This window comes from Ovis aries, chromosome 24 (genome assembly GCF_016772045.2).
Source record: "Ovis aries strain OAR_USU_Benz2616 breed Rambouillet chromosome 24, ARS-UI_Ramb_v3.0, whole genome shotgun sequence".
Classification (NCBI taxonomy): Eukaryota; Metazoa; Chordata; class Mammalia; order Artiodactyla; family Bovidae; genus Ovis; species Ovis aries.
The window spans coordinates 26,445,824-26,461,622 of NC_056077.1; the positions used below are offsets into that span (position 1 = coordinate 26,445,824).

Genomic DNA, 15,799 nt, shown 5'->3' on the forward strand with positions numbered 1-15,799 from the left:
AGGATACAGGTCGATGCACCTCTTAAGGAAACCTCACTGTGGGACTTCCCTGGCAGTCCAGTGGCTAAGACTTTGCCTTCCAATGCAAGGGGTGCGGGACCGAAAGCTCCCCTGGTCAGGGAGCTAAATCCCACATGCCTCGGGGCCCAAAAAATCCCAAAACATAAAACAGAAGTAATATCACAACAAATTCAATAAAGACCCAAAAAAAACCCCCACAAAACCTCACTGTGGAAACACGTCAGCTGAACCCAAGTGTGCTCAGTGACCCAGCTGGCTTCTGTTCTGGAACAAGTGCCTCACCCTCATATCAGATGAGTCCATGGACCACAGGCCAAGTGGCCTGGACTGGAAGACTCCTAAGATTCTTTCAAACTCTGACGTCCTGTGACTCCAGGCCCCGTGACGAGGTAGGACATGACGGGTGGCAGAGGGTGAGGCAGGTGACTCACCTCGTACTCCATGAACTTGGTAGAGTCATCCAGGACCATCTCCTCTCGCTTGGGGGGGGTGTCCCGGGTGGCCAGGGCCAGGCAGCGCAGGGTGTCCCGGCCAGTACCCCACTCCTTGATCACCGACAAAATCTTCTCCTTCACCGGCCCTGTCATGGGCACCCGGGTGGTGCCAACTCGCACGTAGTTACAGCGATCGATGACCCCCTCGGGGGCACCCTAGTGGAGCAGAACAACACTCAGAGATGGCTGTTCTTTCCAGCACATGGTGAGTGGCACGGGCAAAGAGAAGAGCTCAGGATTAGGAAGAAGGGGGGCCAAGGCACACTCAGAAATTCCTGACCTTGACAAACATCTTATTGCCCACAGCAGCCCGGGATTTCGCTGGAGAGCAATAGACAGACATGGACTTTCGGTCCCGGGAGAACTCCAGGGTGAATTCCTTCTTCATTAGCTGGCGGATTACCTGGGAGAGAGGAGACAGGGAGGGAGAGGCCAGGCTTGAGACGGATGGGGAAAGAGCGATGATGCTGCGCTAGAAGGGTCCCAGACCCCTAAAAGCATAGCCAGAAAAGATCTGGAGGTCAGAGCAGACCGCAAGCTGAGTCTGAGATAAAGCTGAGTCTGCTACCTACAGCAGAAATGGAGAGAATTCCAAGGCTAGTGGTGCTACAGTCTTATTGTCCAACTGAAAGCACAATAGAAACAAGATGATGTAGTGCAGCACTGTCCGTAGAGCCTTCCAGAATGATGGGTATGTATGTTTAATAATCGAGGTGGTTGAATGCAGTGCAACTGAACAGTGGCTACTGAGTCCAGGATATGTGGTTAGTGCAACTGAAGAACTGAGTTTTTACTTTATTTAATATTTTAAATGTAAGCAACCACATGTGTGGGTCTGTGTGTTGTTAGACAGTGGTGAGCTGGTGCCTGGCATGCAGTACTAAGCACCTCATAAAATGAATGTGCCAAATGCAGTCTGAAAGTTTCTCCACAAAACAATAATAGCAACAGTAAATAAGATTAAAAATATGTTGATGTTCATATTATCATTTGTAAATTTTTTTAATGATTGAAGCCACTTAGGTGGCTTTCAATATTTTTGTTATATTAAAACACCAATAAGCATCTTGCCTTTACCAAAAACAAAAAAAAAGAATGGGCAGTGTGGGAAATATAAGACAACCCTGAGGAAATCAATATAGACATTCAGTAAATATTAACAGTGGGAACTTAGAGTAATAATCTCAGATTTTGACTTGTGTATCAGGGAAGCAGAACATATGAGGTGGTCATATTTCTCAAATCCTAAGTCAGGTCTTGAACGTGTTAGTCACTCAGTTGTGTCTGACTCTTTGCGGCCCCATGGACTGTAGCCCGCCCCCATGACTGTAGCCCACCAGGCTCCTCTGTTCATGGAATTCTCCAGGGCAGAATACTGGAGTGGGTAGCCATTCCCTTCTCCAGGGGATCTTTACGACCCAGGAATTGAACCGGGGGTCTCCCACACTGCAGGCAGATTCTTTACCATCTGAGCCACAAGGAAGCCGCAAATCAAGTCTTGAGATCTGATTTAAAAAATGAGTGTGTTCCTAGAGGCAGTGGGTAGCAGTTGACATTGGGCTGTCCCAGGATGGGTCACTCATGGTTTCTGGGACCAGCTCAGTCCCTTTCCACTAGGAACATGATGGAGAAGGTGACTGTCAGTGCATCCAGGGATGTTCCAACTGGGCACCAGAAGAGCAGTGTAAGTGAGGGTCAGGAGGCCCCACCCCAAGTCAGCCTCGCCAAGGAAAGCTGCGGTCAGGCCGGCTGCTTGTTCGGGCCGGCTCCCAGCACAAGGCCCTGCGGGGCCCCATCTCCTGAGGTTCCTTCGGTCCTGGCCTGTACAGGGTGGAGACAACTGGGAGGGAGCGCCCAGACTCACCGAGTTGCAGGCGTTGGCCCTCTCTACCTTCGAGAGGTTTCTCACTTCAGTGTTGAATACATTCATCTTCTCCACCAGGGTGGTGAGGGCTGTCTCGGTGGCCTCTCCCACCTTCTCATAAACACCTTTGGCCTGAGAGGGCAGAGAAGGAAGAGGAAGTAGGTGCCCTGGGCTCCTGGTCCCTTGCTCCCACCTTCCACCTAGAACAGGAAGGGAGCAAACTACTCTCTTCCCCTTGCACCCAGGAGAGGCTTGGTACGAGGGACCCCCTCCCCCAGACCCCTTCTTTGCGGCCTGTCGGGGAGGCCTGGACGCAGCCAGCTCAAGGGGGAAGGAGGGGCCGCTTCAGGAGAGGAGAGGTTACCTCATTGAAGTCCAAGGAGGAGTCATTGCAGAGGGCACAGATGGTGGCCAGCTCCACCAGCCCGTCATACTGCCCTGAGCGGACTGGCTTATCATTCTTCAGGCTGGCGGCGGGGCAGGGAGGAAGGAAGGGGAAGAGACAGGTAGAGAAGACGGGGAATGAGATGCAGAGAGAGCATGGGGAAAGCAGTGAGGGACGGGGGAGGTGGCACCAACGTGGTGATGCGCGGTGGTGGGAGAGAGAACGAGGCCAGGGAAGAACAGGAGAGAAACAGGAAGACAAAACTAGAGGGAAGGCCCCGGGGGAGAGAGGAGGTGTGTGTGTGTCTGTGTGTTTGTGTGTGTGGTGGGGAAGGGGCACAGGGAAACAGAAGACGACCTTTGGGGGGACTTACACCTCTCCTTCAGGAGCGTAAGTGGAGCCAGTGATAGAGAACTCGTTCAGCAGGCAGAGGTCCCCATCTACCCTGTCGATGATGAACATCTGCAGAGAAGCAGGTGCGCACACATGGCTAACTCTCCTTGTGTCCAAAGGCAGTCTGCACTGAGGCGAGGGCCGGGCCACGAGCATCCCTGTCCGGCCAGCTGCACACACTTACCCAACTTCCCCTCACCATCCCCCCACTCATTCTTCCTTTTTCCTTCCTGCATCCTCCCCTTTCCCACCACTCCCTTGCAAATCATTTTTCTTATTCTGTGTCCATGGCCTTATAAGTTACGGGACTTCCCTGGTGGTCCAGTGGTTAGGACTCCACACTCGCAATGCAGGGGCCTGGACTGGCTCCCTGGTCAGGGAACTAGATCCCACGTGCTGCCACTGACAGCCCACATGCTGCAGTGAAGATCAAAGGTCCCAGGTGCCATGACTAAGACCCCACACAGACAAATAAATAAAAATGAATATATATATATATTTTTTAAATTATTGCATGGCTTTCCTGGTGGCTCAGTGGTAAAGAAGCCGCCTGCTAATGCAGGAGACACAGGTTCGATCCCTGATCCAGGAAGATCCCACATGCTACGGAGCAACCAAGCCCGTGTGCCACTACTGTCGAGCTGTGTTCTAGAGCCTGGGAGCCACAGCTGCTGAGCCCACATGCCATGGAGCCCAAGCTCAGCAACAAGAGAAGCCACCACAAGGAGAAGCCTGCACACTGCAATGAGTGAGTAGACCCTGCTCACCACAACAAGGGAAAAGTTCGCACAACTAGAGACCCAGCACAGCCAATAAATAAATAAAATTATTATTTTTTTAAGGTTATTGCCGGTCACACTGAAGGTCCCTCCAGATCAATTGGTAAAATAAGAGGTGCATCACAAGATGTTCTGGGGACTGCAGCCACCGGTCCACGTGTCAGCACGTGACCCATCTACAGCTCCAGCCTCTTGCAGCGAGATCTTCCAGTTTTGCAGGAAGAACTAGAAACTCAGGTTATTTTTCTATGAAATCTCTTAACTTTTCAAATGGGGGCAATGAGTTCATTTTTATGAAACATGACAGGAGCCCAGTGGCCTGGCTTTGATGCCTGTGCTTTGGAGGGAATGTAGGTCACGCAGCACAGAGGCGAGAAGCCCACCCTGAACCAGAGCAAGTGTGGAAGGGATGGGGCTTAAGACACGTTCCAAGATAAAGTGGTTCTGCGGCCAGCAAAGTCTGGGAAAATCTGGGTTAAATAGAGGGAAATCCATCCTCTCTATGGTCAGCCTTCTCCGAGGCTTTCAAATGCCAGCAGGCCTATAGTACAGCCTTTCTGTGCCTGGTCTGAGAGGCCTTGATTCTTAGGACAGTAATTTCTATTTCACAGACATGCTAGTCTAGAGAATTGTGTTTAGGTCAGGGGTTCTTTGCCTCAGGTCCATGGATGACCCCACAGACCAAGGGATCTGTGAACTTTGATGGCAAAACAAAACTAACATCTTTTCCAGATATACCTATGGCTGATTCATGTTAATGTTTGGCAGAAACCAACACAATACTGTTAAAGCAATTATCCTTCAATTAAAAATGAATTAAAAAATTTAAAATTACGTTCCATTTTTTCTCTGATATTTAGCATTTCCGTCCAGTTATGAATGTGGGCAATGCACCACGTTAGCATTAGCAAAACCTGTGACTTGGCCACCAATAAAATCATAAACACTCTCCTATCACGTTGCATTGTTTCAGGGCTCTCAAAATAGCATTTATACTCATCCCTGCCTCAGCGTTACGGCGCTTATGAGAACTACTGCTGGACTTGCTACTTAATACATTATTAAAGAAGCATATGTGTTATCAAATCACGATTTAAAATATTTTGATTGCTGTGTTTCAATCAGTGGTTTCCTCTGTAATCCAGTGCATTTTATTTCTGTTTTTGCCTGCGCTGCCTGGCTTGACAGGATCTTAGCTGCCCGACCAGGGATGGAAGCTGGGCCATGGCAGCGAAAGCATCAAGCCCTGACCATCAGACCGGCAGGAGTTCCCAATCCAGTGTATTTTAAAAACAGGATCTTGTGTGTTTTATTTTATACACTGAAAATATTAAATGTAGAGGTCCAGACGGCTAAAGGGTCCAAGGCCCAAGATCAAGGGCCCTGGTTTAGGAAATGCCATTTGGGATTCATGTGACCAGGTTCCTCCTGCCCCGTCACACAGGACCACTCTGGAGGGTAGTCTGGTGCACAGGCAGGTACTCCAGGGCCAGATAGACTTGGGTCTGAAACTCAGTTCTGCTCCTTATTAACTGTGCATGGAATTTCCCAGAGCCTCAGTTTCCTCCTCTGGAAAACTAGGTAACAAAACCCTCCCCTGCTGGGGCAGCTGTGGGGGATTAGAGATAACACACGGCAGTGTCTGGCACATGGATGGGGGCCAAGAGAGCTGTCTGCCCAGGACACATGGGCTTCTCTGCTCCCTCTCATAGCTGGCAGGATGGCGCCCTGTGCCCTCTGAGCATTTCTTTCTCAGGCCCGTGATGAAGGAGTCACCCCACCATTTCACCTCCCATCTGAGTGGAAGTTGCCACCCTGCCCTGACCTTGCAGACAGACATCTGGTTGGTGGTGAGGGTGCCCGTCTTGTCGGAACAGATGACAGAGGTGCAGCCCAGAGTCTCCACGGAGGGCAGGCTCCTCACGATCGCGTTCTTCTTTGCCATCCGGCGGGTGCCCAAGGCCAGGCAGGTGGTGATGACTGCAGGAAGGCCTGTGGGGTAAAAGAGGGGGTGAGGGAACTAAACTGGGGGACAGAGGGAGAGCCGTGTGTGTGTGTGTGTGCGCGTGTGCATGCGTGCGCATGTGTGTGTGCATGCACGCGTGCTCAGTCGTATACAACTCTTTGGGACCCTGTGGACTGTGAAGCCCACCAGGCCTCTGTCCATGCAATTTCCCAGGCAAGAATATTGGAGCAGGTTGCCATTTCTTTCTCCAGGGGGATCTTCCTGACCCAGAGATTGAACCCACGTCTCATCACGTCTCCTCCACTGGCAGAGAGATTCTTTTAACAGCTGTGCCACCTGGCTGAAGAGCAGCCCCCAAAGATATCGGGGCCTAATCCTTGGGACTGGTAAATGTTATCTTATTCGGATGAAAGGTCTTTGCAGATGAGAGGAGCAAACGGGAGGAGACAGAGATGTCGCCCTACCCTCGGGGATGGCAGCTACAGCCAGGGCCACGGCGATCTTAAAGTAGTAGATGGCACCACGAATCCAGGAGCCCCCATGTACGGGGTCATTGAAGTGGCCGATGTTGATGAGCCAGACGGCCACGCAGATGAGGGAGATGACCTTGGAGAGCTGCTCCCCAAACTCATCCAGCTTTTGCTGCAGAGGGGTCTTGTCCTGCTCTGTGGCAGCCATTTGGTCACGGATCTTCCCAATCTCGGTGTTGACACCTGTGGTGGCCACAATGCCGATGGCCTTGCCGGCTGCGATGTTGGTGCCCTGGGAAGGGAAAGAAGAGGCAGGGAGTCAGACAACGCCCCTCGTGCTGCAGCTCACCCCCTCAGCTGTGGGCCTCATCTCTTCCCTTGCCGTCACATCTCTCCCAGACCAGGGCCCCCTGGCTAGAGCACAGGACAGCTGGCCCTGAAGGGCTCACCGAGAAAAGCATGTTCTTCTTATCCTGGTTGACAGCTCGGGGGTCGGGAACAGGTTCTGTGTGCTTGATGACAGAGACAGACTCGCCTGCGGAGAAGGGCCGGAGGGGTTTTCAGATGACGTCATGTCCTCTCAGACTTCCCGCCCCTAACTCTCTCTCTTCTCAGCCTAGGAAGGACCAAGCAACAATCCTGGAGGAAGTCTGGACTCTGAAAAGAAGCCCCTGGAGGCAGATGGGAAACTCATTGCCCTTAGAGAAAAAAGGCCTTGACCCCAATCCCTGCCTGACTACTCACAAGCTGCATGGCTTTGGATGACTTAACCTCGGTTTGCTCTTCTGTGAAACAGGGACAATGACGTGTACATTTCAGAACACAGTCTTGGTGAAAATCTAATAAGCAGATGTACGTGGAAGTGCGCTCTCAATTGGAGAGCGCTTTCGTGGAAGGGAGAGGCCCCCACCCTGGGGACCTTTTCTCCCTCACCGGAAGGGCAGGAGCTCAGGCAATCACCCTGAGCCAGCCCAGCTGGCCTCCTTGAACCACAGAGCAAGCTCACTGGCTCTCTCCCCTCTCTCCCAGGGCAGAAACGGAAGCAGCTGAGGTTTTAAGTGGGTCTGAACCCTGTATCTGATCCTAGAACCTATGCTTCCTCACTTGGGGGCTTTTGAAAAGGCAGGATGGTTTTCTGGGTGACCGTGCCCACATAATCTGTGTGGAAGGGGTGAGTTATCGGCCATCTGGAGATGGGCACAAACATCCCACTGTCTCCTGTGACCCCATGTTCCAGGCTCAGGCTGTGAGCAGAGCTGACCAGGGCAAACATTGCTGCCACGATGGGGCCAGGACAGGGGCCCTATGGCCAGGGGTCCCTTTTCTCTGTCCTCTCAGTTCCTCCCGCATCAAATCCTCCTGTGATGCAAACCACCCCCGCCCCCCGCCAGCCCCCTGGCCAGTAGACCTGTCAGGATGGACTGGTCGACCCGGAGGGTGGTGGACTTGATGGTGAGGATGCGGATATCTGCCGGGACCTTGTCCCCCACTGTGGAGAGAGAAGAGGGGCATGAAGTCAGCAGAGAAGGGAGAAAACCCCATCTTTGTCTGAAGACCTCACCTCCTCCTTCAGGTCTCAGGGGGTCACCTGGGCTATGCTCCTGTCATCCTAGCAAGGCTATCCCTCTAACCCTCACTCCCACTGTCTCCCTGCCAAATGTTCCTCTCCCTATTAGGCGACCACACGGACTGTAGCCCACCAGGCTCTGCTGTCCATGGGGATTCTCTAGGCAAGAATACTAGAGTGGATTGCCATGCCCTCCTCCAGAGAGTCTTCCCGACTCGGGGATCAAAGCCATGACTCTTGAGTCTCCTGCATTGGCAGGCAGGTCCTTTACCACTGAGTCACCAGGGAAGCTCTAAAAGTGAGGATGGGAGACAGCAGAACAGAGAGGGAAACGAGAGGGAGAAAGGTGAGGAGGGACAGGCATGAGAAGAACTAGAGTAAACAGGATGAGTCAGGGACTTCCCTGGCAGCTCATGGTTAAGACTCCATGCTTCCGATGCAGGGGTTGCGGGCTCAATCCCTGGTTGGGAAACTAAGACCCCACATGCCACAAGAGGCAGCCCTGACCCCCCAAAACTAGGGTAAGTCCGATAGACATGTATCCATGGACGAGAACAAAGTGGAACAGCTGGAGAAGGTAGCAAGAAACAGGAAAAAAAAAAAATTGGGAATTGAGAAAATCAGTGTCAACCCAGACAAAAGGAGGAGTAAGAAGACAGGAGAGGGAAGTGTGAGAAGCGAAGATACAGGAGGACAGGGGGCAGCGGTGGAAGCAGAGGGTGCAGGCCCGCCAGGCCCACATAGAGGGGATGGATGCACATCAGAAGCCTGTTGGGCCATGGTCTGAGCATCAAGGGAAGGCAGGAAGCCAGTGTGAGTGAGCTGGGGAGATGGGCTGGGGAGAAGGGGCATCTGCAGGGAACAAGGCAGTGGTGGTGGCTTCAGCAGGGTGGGGGGGCAGGGGGGAGCCATAGACAGCAGATAGCTGAGAAAAGTCGGGGGAGGCCAAGGGATGGGCACAGAAAGAGGGGGTCAGCCTAAGAAACCACCTGAGAGACATGGCGGATGCCCCACCAGACTTGGAGACCTCTCCAAGGAAGAGAACCGCCCCCTAGCCTCATCCTGCCTGGTCCCAAGGCTGGTCCCAGGGATGGGGTTTGACTGCTCTCCTTTCCCTGCTCCCAAGGTTCCTCCTCCCGTGCCAGAGGAAGCTGACGGAGAAGGGAGGAGGTCAGCAATGGAGTTGGGCGGGACACCCTGTCACCCAAGCCAAAGGGATATTTATAGACATTCATGGCGCTGACTCCAAAGTGTCACGGTGGCAGATGGGCCCTGGGATGCAGCACTGGGGTCTTCAGCCCGCCCGCCCTCCCTTTCGCCAAGCTTCCCAGGGTAGCGACTTGGGTGTCTGGTGGAGGGAAGCAGGCCCTAGAAAGACACGGCTCCCTATGCCAGGGGCCTGGAGACGTGGGAAGGCTGGTGTGGGGCAAATATAAAAACCGCTGAAGGGGGCAGAATCCCAGTAATCTTAGCCTCCCGGCCCCCACCCCTCCCTGGTCAGGCATTAAGTGTCCCTCACCGGAGAGGCGGGGCCCTCCTTGAGCTCCCCTCCTCCAGGTCCCGTGCTCTCTGCTGGGGCCTGAGTTTCCCTTACATGGTCGGGGGCTCGAGCCTCTGGCCCCCCCTTCCCTTCTACTGTCGCTCCTTCCCCTTTGAGAGGCCTCAAGGGCACTGAGAGGTCAAGATTTAAAGCTGACCAAGCTTGGGGGTGGGTGGAAGGAGAGGGAAGCCAGGCCTCAGGAGGGGGTGGAGACGGGGCCCTTGGCAGGGACTGGGTTCCACCTGTCGCTCGCAAGGGCTGGCTGAGAGGAGGGGGAACAAGGGGTCTGCCTGCAGCTTCGGGGACAGGACTGGCTGTTCCTGCTCAGACTCTGGTGGAGAGGATGTGCCGTGGCCACAGTGCCCTGGAGTGACCCCCGAGGAGTCTGAGAAGGAGAAGCCAAGACTACCAGACACCATCCTGGCTACCTCTTAGACACGGGATCGGGGCTGAGCAGCCCCCACCCCCACCCTACCCCCAACATCTTCTTGGCCTCAAAACCCATCCTGGACCACTCGTTCCCATCACTCACCAGCCACCTCCACGATGTCTCCGGGAACAATGTCGCGAGCCTTGATCCTCTGTACTGACTTGCGGTCAGCCCGGTAGACCTTCCCCATCTCGGGTTCATATTCCTTCAGAGCCTCGATGGCATTCTCTGCATTCCTCTCCTGGGGGGAATAGGGTTGAGGAGAGGAGGGTTAGCAGAGAAAAGAAGGTGGTGGAGTGAGAAGGGACTGGTCAAGGAGGATGGGGTGGGGTAGAGATGGAGGAGCAGGGGCCAGAGTCGTGGGGGAAGTTGGGGCATCACAGAGAAGGAGGCAGGTTATGTGGTCCTGGCTCCTGGCCTACGGGAGCAGACAAACTTCACATGATGAGTGAGGATACCATCACTCATAGCTGAGAATAGGTAAGGGGGTTTAGGGGCTTTCCTGGTGGCTCAGACAGTAAAGAATCTGCCTGCAATGTGGATTTGATCCCTGGTTGGGACGATCCCCTGGAGAAGGGAATGGCTACCCACTCTGGTATTCTTGCCTGGAGAATTCCATGGACAGAGGAGCCTGGCAGGCTACAGTCCATAGGGTCGCAAAGAGTTGGACAACTCTTTGCAACTCTAAGCAACTAACACTGCTACTACTACTACAGGGGTTTTGGGAAGAGAAAGAAGGAGAATCAAAGAAAATCAGGAAGCAGGGGATAGGAAAAGCAGAGGGTGGTAGAAAGCAAGAGGAAGAAGGATATCAAATGAGCATTTACTGAAATCCTCCTACATGCCAGACACAGGGCTGGGTACTTTCACACTCATCATCCTGTTAAATTTCACCACAACTCAAGGGACAGGATTATGAGTCCCATTTTATGTATGAGGAAACTGAGACTCAGAGAGATGAAGGCACCTGCCCAGGGTTGAACAACCAGCAAGTGAAAGTGGGAATACCAAGTCTCCTGGACTGGGCAAAAGGACCAGATACTAGGCAAGCCCAGGGTAAGTGATGGAGGAGGAGACAGGGAGGGAGGCTGGCCTCAGGTCCAGTGTCAGGATGTGAAAGAATGGGGTGGGGTGGGGTCAAAGCTAACCTGCCAAACCCCCACGATGGCATTGGCAATGAGGATCAAGAGGATGACAAAGGGTTCAACAAAGGCGGTGACAGTCTCTTCGCCTTCCTCAAACCAGGCCAGCACCTGGGGAGCAAGGGAAGGAGATCAACAGATAATAAAGCCCCTCAGGTGGTTAAAGGGAGCAGACAGAGATGAGAACACGTGCAGGAGCAAAGTGGGCGGGGCATCACGGAGGCACTGCAGCCCCACATCCCTTTAAGTGCCTACACGGTCCACTCCTTTAACTCACACAAGCGCAGCCACTGCTGTTATTCAGCGAGAACAGGCGGGCACAGACATGCACAGCTCGGGGATTAGCTGGGAATGCTTTCAGGTTTCCCTGACCAAGTTGCTGGCTTGTACACGAAGCTCAGGGGACACCCAGGCCAACTACCCTCAAGCCACATCCATCCCACGGGAGCCAAAATCCGATAGAAAAAACCCTGTGGTCCTCGCAGGCGCCCTGCCCACCCACAGCCCTCCCCCACAGCCTGAGGCAGGGAAGCTCCAATTTCATGAGGGAGCAGGAGGAGGGGATAGTGTTACGGGGCCTCCTGTACACACCCCACCCCAGCTGTTGCCACTGCCAGGCAACAGCCACAGGCAAATGTCAAGGAGCAAATCTGAGAAGGGAGAAGTGGGGTTCTGCCAGCTAGTACTCAGGGGCCCGCGGGGCCTCTACTACAGAGACCAGGGGACAAGGAGACGCTTTTGCCTCCAGAGTCCTGTCTTCCAGGAGGACTACGATGTTAAGAAAGGAAGTCCAAAATGCAGGCGGGACTGCTAGGCTGGTAGGTGCGCAGGGGAGCTCCAGGGCAGGAGCCGAGGCAGGCCCTTGGGAGGCGGGTGGGGGTAGCCCTGAGGTTGAGGAGGAAGGGGAGGGTCAGGTCAAGTGGACGAGGAAGGGGGTCCCGGGAGTTCCAGCCCTGATAGGGGTAGCTGGGAAGTGAGGCCCAGGGACAGGTGAGGGGTCTGGGCCTTTGAGCGCCTTTGGAGTTCCCCTCGCACCAGCAGCTCTTTCCCGCCTCTAGGAGGGAGTTTCTGTGTCGACCAATCAGCGTCAGGGGGGAGGGGCAGGAGCTCCGGGACGCTCGGGGATTGGCGGAGCCGTGTGTGAGCCCCGGGGCATGCTGGGAGCCGTGGTGGCCTGGGAACAGCAGTAGCATCTGAGCCCCGGAGCCCGGCGCTGGGGGGGTAACCCGAGCCCTCGGAGCCCTTGAAGCTCCGGGGGCGGCTTAGCTTCAGTGTTTTGGCTGAGAACATCCTTAAAGCTTAAAATAAAACCTGCCTGCGGGGTGTGGGGGAGGACAGAGGAGTATGCAAGTCAGCGTCATCCCTCTCCCTCAGTTCTAGTCTGTAGGACAGGATGCTGAGGGCTTGGACCAAAGGAGCCGCTGATTTGGGGCTGCCCACGAGCAGATTCTCCAGATCCCCCCAATCCACAGCTCAGGCCAGCCCCTAGATACACCCCCTTACCCCCCTGCCCCACCTGCCCCGCCGCACCACCGCGCAACACACTTACAAAGGAAATGCAGGCGGCCAGGAGAAGGATCCGCACCAGGAGGTCTTCAAACTGCTCTAACACCAGCTCCCACAGGGACTTCCCTGAGGGCAGAGGCAAGGGGAGGGGAGGGAGGTGGGGGGGCGGGGGGAGCGGTGTTAAGGTCTAACGGATGAATGCAGGGACTCCAGGTGCAGGCTGGAGTCCAGCCTGGAGCAGGAAAGGTCTAGGGTGATGGGCAGGCCATTTGGTACTGAGAAAAGGGCTGAGGGAGCTGGCCCGAAGTCCAGAAACAGGCTCCTCAAAGTGGTGGGCAGTTGTTCAAGGATTGGATGCCTCAAGGAGAACGTGCCTGGAAACTTCTGCCCCCAGCCAGACTCTAACCTTTGGGGAGGAACATTTGCCCCAGGAATTGGAAGGAGAGGACAGGGAGAAGGGAGTGGGGCCCAGAGGGAAGGAGGTGTCATTTGTGAGAGCTCAGGGCTTCCAGTAACTTACCCTCCTCGGCAGGGAGCTCTGCCCGGGGAAAAAGAAGAAAAGGATATTATTCATTTGGCATTCAGTCTAATGCCACCCACAACCAGGACTTTGTGACTAAGGTAAGAGAATCAGGCCACCAAAAAGCTGAGGTTCACCGAGGTTGTCCCAAAAAACTTGCCAAAACTCAGGGACTCAGGGATCCTGCTTTCTCAGTATCCTCCCCTCCCTTGCCCTCAAGTGACCAGGTCTTGCCTCTTCGCTAAGATACCCTGGAGGGAGAGGCTTTAGTGTGTGTGTGTCAGTGTGTGTAAGTGAGTCTCTGTGTGTGTGTGTCTGTGTGTGTATGTTGTAGGGATGTAGGAGGGTGTTACCAGCCTTTTCCTCCAGGGAACACTTACCATTATGGCCATATTTCTCCAGATGCCGCTTAACTTGGTCCGGGGTGAGGCCTGTAGTTTCGCTCACCCCAAAATAGGCCAAACATTCTTCTGTGGTCTTGGAGTGCGCAGCCTCCATGGTGCTCCCTTCCTGGGGGCCAGGGGGCGGTGTCTTCCTTCTGGGGGGGTTCTCACACGTCGGGGGCCTTCCTCAGTGTATCCACCTGCCTGTTTGTCTGGGTGTCTTCCTTTTTCTTTCCTTCCCCCCCCCAAGTTATTCTTCCCTTCACGAAGCTCTGACCCCCGTTCCACTTACAGCAGCCGGCCACCCCCCCAGCCCCCAGCTGGTCCTTATGAGGGAGTGGGGGGGCCAGGCTCCCCCCTCCCTCAGACCAGGGATTGGCTGGCCGGGACTCTAGCAGGAGGGGTCAGAAGAGAGAGATATTTCTGCTGACGAGGGGGAACAGTGGGGCTGCAGCCTGAGATGTCACTCATGAGGGAAGCTAAGGTGGCCCCAGCCCCAGGGAAGGGGGCAGGGAGAGACCTCAATTTCTGTCTTCTGCTGCTGAGCCCTTCCCCAATTGCCCCGACTTCTTGAGCTGCACTGAATTTCTTACAGAGTCACTCCTTCCAGTTCTTCCCTTCAGCCCACTTCTCTCTATTCCCTTTCCTCGAACCCCCTTCCCATCTCATCCCCTCTGAACCTACTTCTACTGCTGCAGACTCAGCCTTCCTTACTGAGTTTGTTGAAATGGCAGCAGAGATACCCAGCCCTCAAGGGGCTGAAAAGGGAGAGGACATCCTTTGGGGGCAAGAGGAAGTGGCTCTAAAGGGACAAGGGGAATCAGGGAGGGGAGAGGGTCAAGGGGACAAGGCAGAAGATGGTAACCCTACCCTAGGGAGGGGTTGCTGCAGCCATCAACAAGGGATTTAGTGTCCAGGCCCTGGTGAGCAGAGCCAGGACTGCTTGTCTCTCCCCTAAACCACCCCCCCACCATGGCTCTAACTCAACCTCTGGGAACAGAGCCTTCAGGGCCCCCCCATCCTTGAGAGGGAATCCCCCCCCAAGAAAATGGGATACCCAGGCAGCCGGGAAACCCAAGAGCCTACAGAATGTGCTGATGGCAGACAGAGAGGGATCAAAGTTTCAGAATGGGGGCAGGGGTCACCCCAAGTCACAGAATGAGGGTCACCTCGTCCCACGCTGTGCTCTCTTCAATCCACAGGGTTTACATGGCAGACCCTGGATGGCATGTGGTCTGCACTCCACCCTGGCCCCGAAGGAGCTGTGCTCAAGGGAAGTAAAGATGGAACTGTGCTCAGGCGCTGGGCATACCCCGTGGGCAGAGGTGCGACGGAAGGGGCATCAAAGGCAGGGGCCGGGGAAGCAGAGGCTCCAGAGGCAGGGAATGGACGCGGGCAGATTGATGGGGACAGGTCTAGGGGAAATAAGGACAGACAGACCTGGGGGACTAGAGACAAGGCTGCCAGGGTCAGAGGGAAGTCTGAGGAGCAGTGGGGAAAACGGACAGCAGGGAGCTGGCAGGCGGCAGCCAGGTGGGTGGGGGCCCAGAGCTGGGTGCAAAGCCACAAGTTGTTGCTGAGCGGCTGGCCTCGGTGTCAGCTTCCTTGGAGAAGCAGCTGCTCCGAACCCCCCACCCCCACCCCGGCTCTGGGATAGGGGCGTCTGTTGGTCACTACTAGGGCAGCAGGAGGAGCAGACAGAGGGTGGCGTGGGGCGTGGGCAGGGGAGGAAACGGGGGCAGAGAGGAGGAAGGTTCCATGAGAGAATGGTGCGAGGTCAGTGAGGTGAAGCAGCAGCCTCGTGGAAGCAGCCCTGGCCTCAAGTCCTTCTGTCTGGGGCTCAGTTTCCTAAGTCCACAGTGAGGCACATGGACCGCTGCAAGGGTGCTCACGGTTGCTTCCCTGTCTGGCACCCACGTTCCCAAGCAGACAGTGGTACAGCAGACGGTGGGGCAAAGGGAGAGGGGAGCCCCACTTTGGGGGGTGGGTAGGCCAGCAGGGGTGGTTGGCACTGCAGGATCTAGCTGCCCCCACCAGCTCATCCTTTCTTCTGCCTGCACTTGGAGGGGAGGGTGGCTTCTCAGGTGACTTAAGGACACGGTGCTCCTTGCCTCCCCCATTTCATAGGTCCAATAAATCCCTCCCTGAAGCAGAATCCTGCGGTGACCTGGGGGAGTTTGGGGGGCTCAGACAAGGAGGCATGTGTGTTGGGGGTCACACTGCCAGGCACCTCCACCTGGCCGAGCACCTACCTTCTTAGGCCAGTATCAAGCCTTTTGGTGCTGGCTGGCCTGTCCCCGCCACCCCCTGGAGGAGTGACAGGGGCACTGTCTTAAAGG

At 55.0% G+C, this 15,799-nt stretch overlaps 1 protein-coding gene and 1 long non-coding RNA gene across 4 annotated transcripts in view; one reads left to right on the top strand and one right to left on the bottom strand.

Moving 5' to 3' along the window:
* ATP2A1 (ATPase sarcoplasmic/endoplasmic reticulum Ca2+ transporting 1) overlaps positions 1-13,763 on the bottom strand; it is a 17,232-nt gene extending 3,469 nt beyond the window's left edge. For all 3 annotated transcript variants that reach the window (XM_004020864.4, XM_060406224.1, XM_004020863.6), the window contains exons 1-14: positions 13,458-13,763; positions 13,078-13,095; positions 12,601-12,683; positions 11,058-11,162; positions 10,012-10,150; positions 7,781-7,861; positions 6,822-6,907; positions 6,367-6,664; positions 5,762-5,928; positions 3,138-3,226; positions 2,744-2,846; positions 2,380-2,511; positions 796-918; positions 453-671 (exon numbers count right to left, since the gene is read on the bottom strand). In XM_004020864.4, coding sequence (XP_004020913.1) covers positions 453-671; positions 796-918; positions 2,380-2,511; positions 2,744-2,846; positions 3,138-3,226; positions 5,762-5,928; positions 6,367-6,664; positions 6,822-6,907; positions 7,781-7,861; positions 10,012-10,150; positions 11,058-11,162; positions 12,601-12,683; positions 13,078-13,095; positions 13,458-13,575 — 1,761 coding nt within the window. In that variant the 5' untranslated portion in view covers positions 13,576-13,763. The remainder of the gene's footprint in view (positions 1-452; positions 672-795; positions 919-2,379; positions 2,512-2,743; positions 2,847-3,137; positions 3,227-5,761; positions 5,929-6,366; positions 6,665-6,821; positions 6,908-7,780; positions 7,862-10,011; positions 10,151-11,057; positions 11,163-12,600; positions 12,684-13,077; positions 13,096-13,457) is intronic.
* The window catches only part of LOC105604726 (uncharacterized), a 5,428-nt gene continuing 2,052 nt past the window's right edge, over positions 12,424-15,799 (top strand). The window contains exons 1-2 of the long non-coding RNA XR_001024292.5: positions 12,424-13,178; positions 14,663-14,785. This is a non-coding gene — a long non-coding RNA (uncharacterized LOC105604726). The remainder of the gene's footprint in view (positions 13,179-14,662; positions 14,786-15,799) is intronic.